The sequence below is a fragment of the Vulpes vulpes genome, chromosome 11 (assembly GCF_048418805.1).
Source record: "Vulpes vulpes isolate BD-2025 chromosome 11, VulVul3, whole genome shotgun sequence".
In the NCBI taxonomy this organism is placed as follows: domain Eukaryota; kingdom Metazoa; phylum Chordata; class Mammalia; order Carnivora; family Canidae; genus Vulpes; species Vulpes vulpes.
In genome coordinates, this window is record NC_132790.1 from 81217882 (window position 1) to 81231239 (window position 13358).

At 41.9% G+C, this 13358-nt stretch overlaps 1 protein-coding gene and 1 long non-coding RNA gene across 3 annotated transcripts in view; one reads left to right on the forward strand and one right to left on the reverse strand.

Annotated features, from left to right (window-relative positions):
- Positions 1-9283, forward strand: part of LOC112932519 (inhibitor of carbonic anhydrase) — a 38228-nt gene extending 28945 nt beyond the window's left edge. Inside the window, 4 exon segments of the mRNA XM_026015494.2 lie at positions 5544-5608; positions 6160-6344; positions 7835-8021; positions 9077-9283. Of these exon segments, the coding sequence (XP_025871279.2) occupies positions 5544-5608; positions 6160-6344; positions 7835-8021; positions 9077-9111 (472 nt within the window). The 3' untranslated portion in view covers positions 9112-9283.
- LOC112932521 (uncharacterized) overlaps positions 1-13358 on the reverse strand; it is a 105277-nt gene that overhangs the window by 43603 nt on the left and 48316 nt on the right. The gene's annotated exons all lie outside the window — the stretch shown is intronic.

The following is a 13358-nucleotide window of genomic DNA, read 5'->3' on the forward strand; positions in this document are numbered from 1 at the left end:
TGAGAGACCCACAAAGAGAGGCAGAGACACAGGCAGAAGGAGAAGCAGCGTCCTTCTGGGGACCCTGATGCAGAATTCAATCCCAGGACCCTGGGATCACGACCTGAGCCAAAGGCAACACTCAACCACTGAACCACCCAGGAGTCCCTAATGAGTACATTTAAAAAAAAAGGTATTCCTGTGCTCCTCCGGACATTCAAGAAACCTTTATTGAGCACCTACTATGTGACAGGTACTGGTCTAGGTAGAGGGGTAGCAGCAACAAGACACATGTAGCTCCCCTGCACTTGTCTCATGGGGAGAGCAGGACAATAAACATATAAATGAGGGCCATGAGGGCCATTCACTTCCTGACTATGGTAAGTGCTACAGAGGAACCAAGGGGGGTGGTGTAGTAGTGACTTGGGTAGGGGAAAGTTTTGAAAATGGTGGCCAGGGAAAGCCTCAGCAAGCAGAAGGGACCATGTGACCTGAGAATTAAATATGGAGAGGGAATCAGAGCTGACAAAATACAGAGGAAGAGTATCAAGGAAGAAGGAACAGCAAAGACAAAGGCATGAGGTGGGACAAATCATGCTGTGTGAGAGGCCAGAAAAGAAGGCCCTGAAGTGGGGCATGGGAGGGAGTGGATTGTGTGGGTACAGAGGCCGGAGCTGTGGCATTGGACATGTCTCAGTGCCCTATCAGCCTGACCAAGGAGATAGATTTACTTCTAAGGATGCTGAGCAGCATGGGACACTTTGAGGCAGTAAGCATGTGGTGTGGATCAGGGTTTTCTGGCTGCTGTGTGGAGAATGTGTGCGCATCTAGGAAGGACCCCTTTATTTGTCACACTGCCAGATGACTTTGTCCTGCCATCACCAAAGTTTTATCTCTTTCATAAGCCATACATAATGACATATTTCCACAGATCCCACTACATGTATGCTAAACATGAAACTTAGGCTAAAGTAGCATGTGTGTTGGGGGGGGGGGAGGTTGTTTCTTTTCTTTTTTTTTTTTTACATCGGAAAGTGCATTGGTATTAGGGTTGATGGTCTTATAGGTACTAATATGATATCACAGAGGACCCAGAATGGTCAGAACTCTGTCTTGAAACACAACTTGCCCTCTTCCCTAAATGAGGTTGGATGCCCACAGAACCACCTTAGCTTCTGATGGCTCATTCCCCCCACTACCTCCTGCTTGCCTTTTCACTCCCTTGGGTTTCCTGACTCCAACAGCTCTTCATTCCTACAGACTTGTGACCTACAGATCCTGTAAACTCTTCCCCATTCTGTCTCCCCTTCATGTTCTTTTCCTCTCCACACCCAGCATCCATTCCACAGCCAACCACAGTAATCATTCCCCCGTGCATAGCCTCAAATGCCTGCCCGAGATCTCCTGGCTGAAGCAGGGCATTGGTTAGGTCCAATGTTCCACTCCTTGGTGTCTTCACTGCTGGGATGCCTGACCCAACCCCCTCCCCCCTACTAAAGCAAGGAGAACCCACCTCAAATGTGCACATGTGCCTAGTCCCTTCCCCAGGCACTCTTCTAGAAGATGAGTCCATACTCTCTCCTCGCCTCAGTCCTCCAACACATCTCCCTCCATCTGTCATTCCTTTGTTTCCTATTTTACCTGAGAAAACTGGAGCAGTCCAAAGAAATGCCACAGTGTCCCACTGCCACATCTACCCCTATATGGCATCTGTGCCCACAGACACTGCCCTCCCTCCGCTTGCTTGGGTCACCTCACTCAGCCCTGTCCTGGACCTGTACCAGCCTCTCCTCCAACACATCCAAAGACATTGCTTGGCACTTCTTCCCTCTTGCTCCTGCACCATCACATCTTCTCTACTAGGTCATTTCCACCAGCATCCACATGTGCTGCTGTTTTGTTCATCTTAAACATAAATAAATAAGTAAAATCTTTCTTTGATTTCACTTTCCTCTCCAACAACTTCCCATTTCTCTTCTTCTCTTTACAATAAAATTCCTTGGGCAGTCCAGGTGGCTCAACGATTTAGATCAGCCCAGGGCATGATCCTGGAGACCCGGGATCAAGTCCCACGTCGGGCTTCCTGCATGGGGCCTGCCTGCTTCTCCCTCTGCCTGTGTCTCTGCCTCTCTCTCTCTCTCTCTCTGTCTCATGAATAAATAAATAAAATCTTAAAAAAAAAACAAAAATAAAATTCCTTGAAGGAGTTTAATATCCTCCCTCATTCCAATTTCTCTTCTTTCAGTCTCCTCAGAACCCAGTTTAAGAGTCTATTCCTTTCTCTCACCCCCAACTAGTGGAGTTGGTTTTATTATTGTTTTAAAATTACCTACAGAATTCATTCCTTCTCATTGCTGGTGCATATTCCCACCACACACCCCCTTTGGTTCATCACCATCTGCCAGGTGCACTTCTAAATCACCAATGACCTCTGTGTTGGTAAATAAATCTAATGACCACTTCTCGGTCCTTGCAATGCTTCATCTACCAGCATTATTGGCACCATGGATCACTTCCTCTCCATGGATGCATTTTCCTCCTTGGCTTCAGGACACCACAGTCTTTGGATTCCCTCCTCCCTCTCCTGCTACTACACTCCAGTCTCTTTGCTGGTTCCACCTTACTTTCCTACCCTCAGCATGTTGGTGTGTTCCAAGGCTCTGTCCTTGAACTTCTCTCTATGCCCTCAGTGATTTTATCAACTCTCCTGCCTCAGGGCCTTTGCTCGTGGTCTTACCTCATCTGGAGTGCTCTTCCTACTCATGTCATAGCTAGTTCCCTCATTTCCTTTAGGGTTTCTCAGGGAGTCTTTCCTAGCCACTATAATTTCACATACACACACATATGCCTTTGCCAATATTTCATATCCCTCTTTCTTGCTTTATATTTTTAAAGCATTTTTCACTCTTTAGAATACTATATATTTTATCTACTTGTTTAATGTCTTTTCCCTTTAATAAAATGAACAAAGTCTTCTTTGTTGGAAGTGAAAAAACCGAAGGTGCTTACTCTTTATAAGGCCTGAGACTTGAGCCTCAGAAATCAGCCAAGATACTTCAAGGTGAGAGTTGCCAGATGAAATTGAGGACACCTAGTTAAATTAGAATTCCAGAATGAATGTTTAGCATAAGATTACACACTCTTCCTTCTTTGTCCTTCTCTACTTCTCCTCTTTTTCTTTCTCTTCCTCCTCCTCCTTCTCTCCCTCTTCACATCTGCCTCATTTTCTCTTTTCCTGCAGGATAGTTTTCTCTATTTCTCAGTCTACATGAAAGAAAATGTCTGTGACTAGCATTATTATTAGCTTCTCAGTTATAAAGAAGCAAACACAGACCACAATGTATTCGTCCCAATTCTCAGGAAATGGGACTGTCAGCCCAGTTCCAGTGAAGGCTTCATGTTCACACAACTCATGCAGCAAAGCTGCATTGTAAAGTTTTAGCTGCCTAAACTAAACTAAAAGTTTTAGTTTTAGTTTTAGCTGTGACCAGATGGATTGGGGAGTGTGGGGGGAAGGAGTCAGTTCTCAAAGTAAGACCAAACAAGAGTCAAGAATTTTTATTTATTTATTTATTTATTTATTTATTTATTTATTTATTTGATAGTCACAGAGAGAGAGAGAGGCAGAGACATAGGCAGAGGGAGAAGCAGGCTCCATGCACTGGGAGCCCGATGTGGGATTCGATCCCAGGTCTCCAGGATCGCGCCCTGGGCCAAAGGCAGGCGCCAAACCGCTGCGCCACCCAGGGATCCCAAGAGTCAAGAATTTTTAAATGAAATTATACAAGGGGAATTTTGTTTTCCTAGATATAAAAATCACATTATAATACAATATAATACTGTAATACTATGATCAGTACATACTGGTTTGCATGCAAGAATGACAAATCAGTGGGAGAGAATAGACTTCTAAGACTTATTTATACATGGATACATTATATTTGGTGTATAACAAAGATGATATTTCAAATTGGGAAAGGATGACCTTGAGAGGTCAAATAAAATGAGTATGGTAAACTGGCCCCTGGATTTGGTGGGAGCAGATTCAATAGTCAGTCCCATAAGCTGACTGGCAGGAGTCAGCGAGGGTGGTGTGAAGGGGTGCTGATCGAAAGGGCAATGATTCCTTTTAAGTGTTTGGATGAGTAGGGGAGGGAGGCCCATCACTAAGAGCAGTGTGGGATCAAGATAGGGATTATTGCTTTTTAAAAAAGAAAAGAAGTATGAATGCTGATAAAAAGAGCCCAGTGAATGGAGAAAGACTCCAATTACACAAGGAAAAGAGGGTAACTATGGGAAGGTGCCTAAGAGTGTGGGTGGGGATGGGATGCAGGGTACCTGGGAAAGACACTTTTGTTGAGAGGGAGACCTCCACTCCTTCTTTGTGCCTAGAGAGCAGGAGAGGAGCACTGGAGACTTGGGCAGACAGATTTGGCAGACGGAGGCTGAAAGAAAGCCTATGTAATGATACCTGTTTTCTCTGGGAAGCAGGAGCACCTGTCAGAGTGAGTGCTGCTGAGAGGGTATGTGGATAGACATAGATAGATAGAGGCATGCAGGAATCTGGAAAACATTTTGGTCATTGCACTATAGAATAGGGAGGTGGCCCTCTCAAACAGTGGTTCTCACCATTAGGGCACAAAATCTCTCAGGGGTCTTGTTAAAACACAGCTTGCTGGGCCGCACCCAAGACATTTCTGATCTAGTAGGTCTGGGGTGGGGCCCAACAATGTGCAATTCTGACAGGTTCACAGCTGGTGCCGATGCTGCTGATCCCAGCCCATATGTGAGAATCACAGATCTAAAGTAGAGCAAGGAAAGCAGGAAGGCCTAGAAGTTAACGATCACGAAGGTCTCTGGCCTGCCTCCCTGCTGAGGTGCAGACACACTTGAGGTCATCCATATTCAGGCCTGGAATTATATGAAGAGCAGGAAGAGGAAAGAAACAGGGCAAAGGGAATTTAGGAAAATTGAATGAGAGTAATTGATCCTAGCTAAGTATAGAGAGACCTGAAGTTAGGAGAGAGAGAAAACCAGAGAGGTGTTCCTGAAAATGAATCATTAATGTCAACTGCCAACTGACTGGATGTCGTAGAACTGATTGTTAATGTATTCAACATTTCTCATAAGGAATGGACTTTAAACACAGAGAAATGTTTTTCTGGATATTAAGTGTGAACACATATCTAGTGATGCATATTAACTAGTGATCATTAAGGCTGACTAGACATATGGATGTGAAAAGACTACGTCAAGATCATGTCTCCCATGCTGATTTTAATCTCTGATGAGAGTCATCCTTGAATATGCCTGTTAATAGGAGAACACAAACTTCTTCTTTGGAGAAACCAATCAGTATTTAAAATAAGCAGGTTTCTTTTTCTATTACAGTTCCCCTCTAATTCTCAGGGACAGCTGAGTGTTAGTTGTGTGTGTGGATGTGGTCAGCGTGCAGTGTGCCTGGGGGCTCCGGTGGAGGGGTTGTGATCTTCTCGGTGGTTCCCTCTGGGTGTCTCCATCTCCCACTCCTATTGATCCTCCCTGACCTAACCCTTGCTGTACAGGTGTCTGGTTGAGAAGGGAGATGTTGCCTTTGTGAAGGAAACGACCGTCTTCCAGAACACTGAAGGTGTGTGCTTGTGCTGTCATTTCCTCCCTTGGAAAAAATCTGAGTTTACCGGGAAGTCACTCCCCAGTTGGGCAACCAGGAAACTTATTAAAGCATGTCTGGTTCTCATAATTTATTGGCATTCCTTATATATTTTGGATACAAGTTTTTGTCAGCTACATGTATTGACAATATCTTGTTTCTCTCTGAAAGGCTTGCCTTTTCATTTTCTTAATGATGTCTTAATTATGAACATTTTAATATTTAATGTGGTTCAATTTATCAGCCTTCTTTCTTTCTTTCTTTCTTTCTTTTTTTTTATCAGCCTTCTTTCTAGCTAGTGCTTTGTCAGACCTGTTTAAGAAATCTTTGCCCTTTAACAGGACTGAAAAGGCATTAACCAGAGAGGCTATGAATTTATAACCATGAATTTTTCTCTTCTGTTTTATTTTTAAAGTTTTATTTCATTTTCCTGTGTCTGTGATTCTCCCAGACATCATTAGTTAGGTCACAGCCCCCGGGGGAGGGCACCTTGACTGAAGCTGTGGCTGACTGACCTTCCTTCTCCACAGGAAAGAACCCTGAAGCATGGGCTAAAGATCTGAAGCAAGAAGACTTTGAGCTGCTGTGCCTTGATGGTACCAGGAGGCCTGTGACTGAAGCTCACAGGTGCCACCTGGCCATAGTCCCAAATCATGCTGTGGTCTCAAGGAAAGATAAGGCAGCTTCTGTTCGCAGAATGCTCTTCAATCAACAGGTATAGACACAGAGGAGGTCCTGTCGACACATTCCCCCCAACTGAGTGCTCAGGCACCTTCAGAACTGACTGACACACCCAGCCCAGTCTCATACCCTCTCTCCCTGGGCAGTGGAACTAGATTCTTGCAGCCCTGCCTCTGATGAAAGCAAAAAGCTAGCTGGTGGCTATGTTTACTTTGTGCTTTGGGGTTATCTAGGATATTCAAGTGGACTGAAAAAGCCTCGGACACATGAGTATCTGAAGGGTCTCCCTGAGACCCACTTGCCTTTCTGAGCACACTCCTGGTACCTCGTGGACTTGTTCAGTTCCTCCATGAGAGTTGTCTCTTTCTTCTTCTGTCACAGAAATAAGGGAATTGGCTCAGTGCCTTTCACACTAAGGTGAGGAGGTATATGTGGAAAAAGCAGAATGGAGGCTACTCTACCTGACTTAGGTTGGGTCCCAATGCATTGCTGAACCTGGGCAGACTGAGCACCATTTTAGGCTTCATGAAAGTTCAAGAGCCAACATTCAGGCAACTCATGACCTCTACAGGCAGCCAACAAAGGCTATGAAGTAGCAGGATGCCTAAACCAAATGATCTTAAGGAAAACCCAAAGCCTCATCTGCCTTTTGCACTCACACATCCCCTTCCTGGAAGAGCCCCAGATGAGTATATTCTGGCCACACATCCCAGTTAAAGGACTACAACCCAGGGAGAACCGGCAAGACAAAGGGCTCGTGGTCAGGTACTTCTGAAGGGATGTGTCTCCCAAAAGGCAAGCTGCCCCTGAACAAAGAAAAAGAGAGGAGGAGAAGGAAGAGATGGAGACAGTCAGGTGCCTGGGGCAGACCTAGAGAAGAGGCAAGACAGTAAGGGCTTTGGGCAGCAAGAGGAAAGGTAGTATGACCCGGAAAGTTGAAAATATCCAGCAGTGATTGGAGTAGTATGATACACTGGCCACAAAACTCGAAGCTTTTTTTTCCATTTAGCAATTACTTCACATACATTATCTCACTATTTAGTGTTTTTTTTTTTAATAAATTTTTTTTTTAATTTTTTATTTATTTATGATAGTCACAGAGAGAGAGAGAGAGAGGCAGAGACACAGGCGGAGGGAGAAGCAGGCTCCATGCACCGGGAGCCTGATGTGGGATTCGATCCCGGGTCTCCAGGATTGCGCCCTGGGCCAAAGGCAGGCGCCAAACCGCTGCGCCACCCAGGGATCCCTCACTATTTAGTGTTATCTCCATTTACCAATGAGTAGTCTGAGGTTCACTGAGCTCAAGAAGTTTCCTAAAGTCACATGACAAGGCAAAGCTAGGGCCAGCATTTGAACCCAGAGGCCATATTTTTTGCCTTAATAGTGCTGTGTGTCCCAAGTCTCCCAGGGGCTGGAGCTGAGCAGCACAGCAGACTCAGATCTGAGCAGAAGGAGCCTCAGAAGCACAACCTCGTGCTCCCTGGCACTGTGCTTACTGTCTGTCTGTCTGTCTGTCTAAATCAGGAGCTCTTTGGAAGAAATGGGTTTGAATACAGGATGTTCCAGATGTTTCAATCCTCATCCAAGGACCTGCTCTTCAGTGATGACACGGCATGTTTGGCTAACCTTCAGGATGGAACAACTTATCGAAAATACTTAGGACCAGAGTATCTTAAGGCTCTTGATAACATGGGACAATGCTTACACTCTGGTGAGTAGAATAAAACACTGAGGAACAATACCACGGGAATCAAGGTAAACATGTTTGTATTAAGGACCGTCGTATGCCAAGCCCTGGGCCAGGACTGATAAGAACACATAGATGGAGAGGGCTTGCTCCTGGCCCTGCAGGAGGATGCAGACTTACCAGTGAGGCAGCTCAATTAGACAAAAATGTAAGAGGCTACCTGAAAAAAAAAGACCAAATCATTTGAAGGAGACAGAGAGTGTAATTGAGATTATTTGGAAGTTAAACTTGTTTAATTGTGCTTTTCCATTTTTTTCATAACAAAACGAAAAGGTACACATATGTGAGCCCTTCAGTGTAGGGAGAAGGTTGGGAAATGACTCCTATATATCACTCATAAAGGATCAACTTTCAAAGATTATAAGTAAAATGTGTAAATAATATCAATACAAACAAAATGAAGTTAGTACAATAGTGTACCCTTTCTAGTTTTTTATATACATATATATTAGAATGGCATAATTTATATGTATGTGTGTGTGTATGTGTGTGTTTTAGAATAACATAGTTGCCTCAAAAAGGATTAAGTTGAAGAAATAAAATTGAGCTAGGATAATCAAATTGCTGGGAGTGTGCCTAAAGTTTTGTTGAATTATATTGTGTGTTGAAGATGATGAGAGCAGGAGGAAAGGAAAATGTAGTTATTTAAGGATAGCACTGATGTTAGTTAGGGGAGAGAGAGAGAGAGAGAGAGAGAGAGAGAGAGGAGAGGAGAGGAGAAGAGAAGAGAAGAGAAGAGAAGAGAAGAGAAGAGAAGAGAAGAGAAGAGAATGAAAGAATTTTAAAGAATTATTACTGGGACTCCTGGGTGGCTCAGAGGTTGAGTGTCTGTCTTTGGCTCAGGGCATGATCCCAGAATTCTGGGATCGAGAATTCTCTCGGTGTCTCTCATGAATAAATAAATAAAATCTTTAAAAAAACTATTATTACGTAGCATTTACTTTCAGAAAACAGGAACAGACTTGTTGAGTAAGCACAGGAAGTACCTGAAAGTCTTTCTGTTATGTTTTGCTTCACAGAACTTCAGGACGCCTGTACATTCCATGTACATTAAAAACTGATTAAAGTGGGCAACTACAGAGATGCTCAGTGTCCGCAAATACGATGGAGACACATCCTTGCTTGTCTGCATGTGGGCCTCTATTAACCTCAGTTGTTTTATAATTACATGTTATAATTGATACAAAAATTAAAATGAATAAAAATTATTGTGTTTTCTCAGAAAACTTCATTAAATGTCCTCAGATTTATTTTAAGGGGAGAAAACTATGTCTTTATACTAGAGTTATAGAGTTATGCTTCCAAATTTAGTATCTATTAAATTGTACCTTTTAAAAGAACTATATAATACTAGCTCATCTTCCCTCCCTATTCTTTATTTTACCCAAGAGTCAAATCACTTAAATAGAATTTAAGCAATAAATCTATCTGAAGGGAGTCTGAGTGGTGATTACAAGTGTGAAAAAAAAAAAGCATCCGTGTGTGCAGTATCAAGGACTTACATAATAAAAACAAAGGATAAGGAATGAGCTTGTCTATTTAAAAAATATATTTGAACATTTAAAATTCATAAAGTGGAATCAAAATCATGACTCAGATTAATTGGAAAACATTAAAATTACCGCAAAAATCTAACCCTACTCCCTTTTTACAGTCAATTTCCTGAAAGTATGATTTACACTCATTTAAGTCAGTTTTTTATCAGAGATTTTGCTATAAATAGTATTACCATAATTGCAGCTTATGGTAGTGCCTCCATAAATACTGAATGGGACCCTAAGGTATATATTGTTAACTGTTAGTTTTATGAGTATAGGACTTCTGCTTCTGTCTGTGAAAGAGCAACCAGTACAGGACTTGCCCTCTTTCCATAAACAACTAAAAGACTAGACAAAGTGTATGAAACAACTGTTTTCAAACATTGGACAATAGCAGCACAGGACTCTGGTCCTTGAAAGAAGGGAAAGAAAAGAGGTAAGCAGAATGATGACCCTACTTTTTGTCTAGAGGAAGTTTCCAGATGATGGCACAAAGAGGGGAAACCCAAGAAAGCCTGTCTCACTGAGCTGAGGAAACAGAGAGAGGAGCATAGGGAAGCAAAATGACTGGAGTTTGTATACAGAAGAAATCTGTCGAAGAGTCTCCTTGAGGGATCCCTGGGTGGCGCAGCGGTTTGGCGCCTTCCTTTGGCCCAGGGCGCGATCCTGGAGACCCGGGATCGAATCCCATGTCGGGCTCCCGGTGCATGGAGCCTGCTTCTCCTCCCTCTGCCTGTGTCTCTGCCTCTCTCTCTCTCTGTGACTATCATAAATAAAATAAAATTCTTAAAAAAAAAAAAGAAGAGTCTCCTTGAATGTTTGGTGAAATACAAATCCACATGAGTATAGGATGAAATTGAAATCCTTCCAACTAGACAAAGAATAACTGAGAGAAAACTATAAGCTGAATAATTCCCAGCACCCACACAGAGCTAGGAATCATTTGTGTTCCTAATCAGAGTGAAGAGACCTAATCAAACACCTAAGGATTCCACTGAAGGTTAGATCTTGGATGTGAGGATAAATAAAGTAGCTGTAGACTGAAGGAGCTCCATAACTGCCCTGAAAATGAAACTAGCCTTGGTAGGATCCAGCTGATCTATAAGTAACTTAACTGCCTTCTAAAATAAACTTCAGGGCAGCCCCAGTGGCCCTGCAGTTTAGCGCTGCTTTTGGCCTGGAGTGTGATCATGAAGACCTGGGATCGAGTCCCATGTCGGGCTCCCTGCATGGTGCCTGCTTCTCCCTCTGCCTCTCTTTCTCTCTCTCTCTCTCTCTCTCTCTCTCTCTCTCTCTCTCTGTGTGTGTCTGTCATGAATAAATAAATAAAATCTTAAAATAATAAAATAATAAACTTCAATACCTATTAAAGGAAGACAACTAAATCTAAATACGTTGAAAATGTAGTATACGTAATATCCAGCATCGTATGCAAAAATTACCAGATATGCAAAGAAGCATAAAATTTGACTCAGAATCAAAAGAAAAATCATTCTATAAAAGCATACTTAGAGGGGCGCCTGGGTGGCTCAATCGGTTAAGCACCAGAATCACAACTTTGGCTCAGGTCATGATCTCAGGGTCATGAGATTGATTCCTGTGTGGAGCTCTGTGCTCAGTGCAGAGTATGCTTAAGAATCTACTTGAGATTCCCTCTGCCCCTCTTCCCTCTCTCTCAAATAATAAATGAAAGCTTTTTTTTTTAAGCCTCCAAACACCTAAAAACCAAGGAGATGATGGTATTTAGATAATGAACTTAAAAAATTTTTTTCTTCAAATTTTTATTTAAATTCTTGTTAGTTAACATACAGTGCAATATTGGTTTCCAGAGAAGAATTCAGTGATTCATCACTTACAACACCCAGTGCTCACCACTAGTGCCCTGCTTAATACCCATCACACATCTAGCCCATCCCCAAACCCCCCATCAACCCCAGTTTGTTCTATTGTTAAGAATCCCATATGGTTTGTTTCCCCCTCTCTCTCTTTTTCTTTCCCCTCCCTTCCCACATGTTCATATGTTTTGTTTCTTAAATTCCACATGACTAAAATCATATGGTATTTGTCTTTCCTGACTGACTTATTTTGCTTAGCATAATTGACTAAGTCCATCCATATTGCTAAAATGGCAAGATTTCATTCTTTCTGATGGCTAATATTCCATTGTACATATATCTTCTTTATTCATTCATTAGTTGACGGACATTTGTCCTCTTTCCATATTTTGGTTATTGTTGATAATGCTACATACATCAGGGTGCATATACCCCTTCAAATCTGTATTTCTGTATCCAGAGGGTAATTACCTAGTAGTGCAGTTGCTGGATCATGGGATAGTTCTATTTTTAACTCTTTGAGGACATTCCATATTGGTTTCTACAGTGGCTGCACCAGTTTGCATTCCCACCAACAGTGTAAGAAGGTTCCTCTGTCTCCATATCCTCGCCAACCCCTGTTGTTTCTTGTGTTGTTATTTTAGCCATTCGGACAGGTGTCTCGTGTTTTTTTTTTAAACTTTTTTTCTTAAAAAAAGATTTATTTATTTATTCATGAGAGACACATACACACGCAGAGAAGCAGAGACATAGGCAGAGGGAGAAGTAGGCTCGCCGCAGGGAGCCCGATGTGGGACTTCATCCCAGATCCTGGGATCATGCCCTGATCCAAAAGCAGATACTTAACTGCTGAGCCACCCGGGTGTCCTTAATTGTAGTTTTGATTTGTATTTCTCTGATGATGAGTGACGTTGAGCATCTTTTCATGTGTCTGTTAGCCATCTGGATATCTTCTTTGGAAAAATGTCTATTCATGTCTTCTGTCCATTTCTTAACTGGATTATTAATTTTTGGAGTGTTGAGTTTGATACATTCTTTATAGGTCTTGGATATTAAGCCTTTATCAGATACAGTCAATTAACTTTAAAACAATTGTTATAAACATTCCCAAGGATTTAAATGAAAACATGAGCATAACAAAGAAAAAAGTGTAAGGCTTAAAGAAGACCCAGTGAAAATATAGAACTGTAAATTTGTGTTTTTCAAGGAATTTGTCTATTTTATCAAAATGGTCTATTTTTGCCATAAACTTGTCCAAAAATATTTCCTTATTATCTTTTAATATCTATAGGATGTAAATGACATCTATTCTTCTACTTTCCATATTGGTAATTTGTGTTCTATCCCTTCATTTTTCTTGATCAGTCTAGTTACTTTATAAATTTTATTGAACTTTTCAAAGAACAAATTTTTGTTTTTTTTTTTAAATTTTCACTATTTGTGTATTTTCTATCTCATTTTCTGTTCTTGCCCTTATTTCCTGTCTTCTATTTACTTGTCATTTAATTTGCTTTTTTCTTAGATTCTTAAGGTACAAGTTTAGATCAGTTTAGAACAGTCTTCTAATATAGACATTTAAAATTGGGATCCCTGGGTGGCGCAGCGGTTTGGCGCCAGCCTTTGGCCCAGGGCGCGATCCTGGAGACCCGGGATCGAATCCCACGTCCGGCTCCCGGTGCATGGAGCCTGCTTCTCCCTCTGCCTGTGTCTCTGCCTCTCTCTCTCTCACTGTGTGCCTATCATAAATAAAAAAAATTTTTTTTAAGTTATAAATTTCCTTCTAAGTACTATTTGGGCTGCATTCCTAAAATTTTGGTATGCTATGTTTTCTTTACCATTCAGGTAACATTTTTTCTAATTTCCCAAAGATTTCTTGTTAGATCTGTTGATTACTTAAAAGTTATTTTTGATTTCCAAATACTTGATGA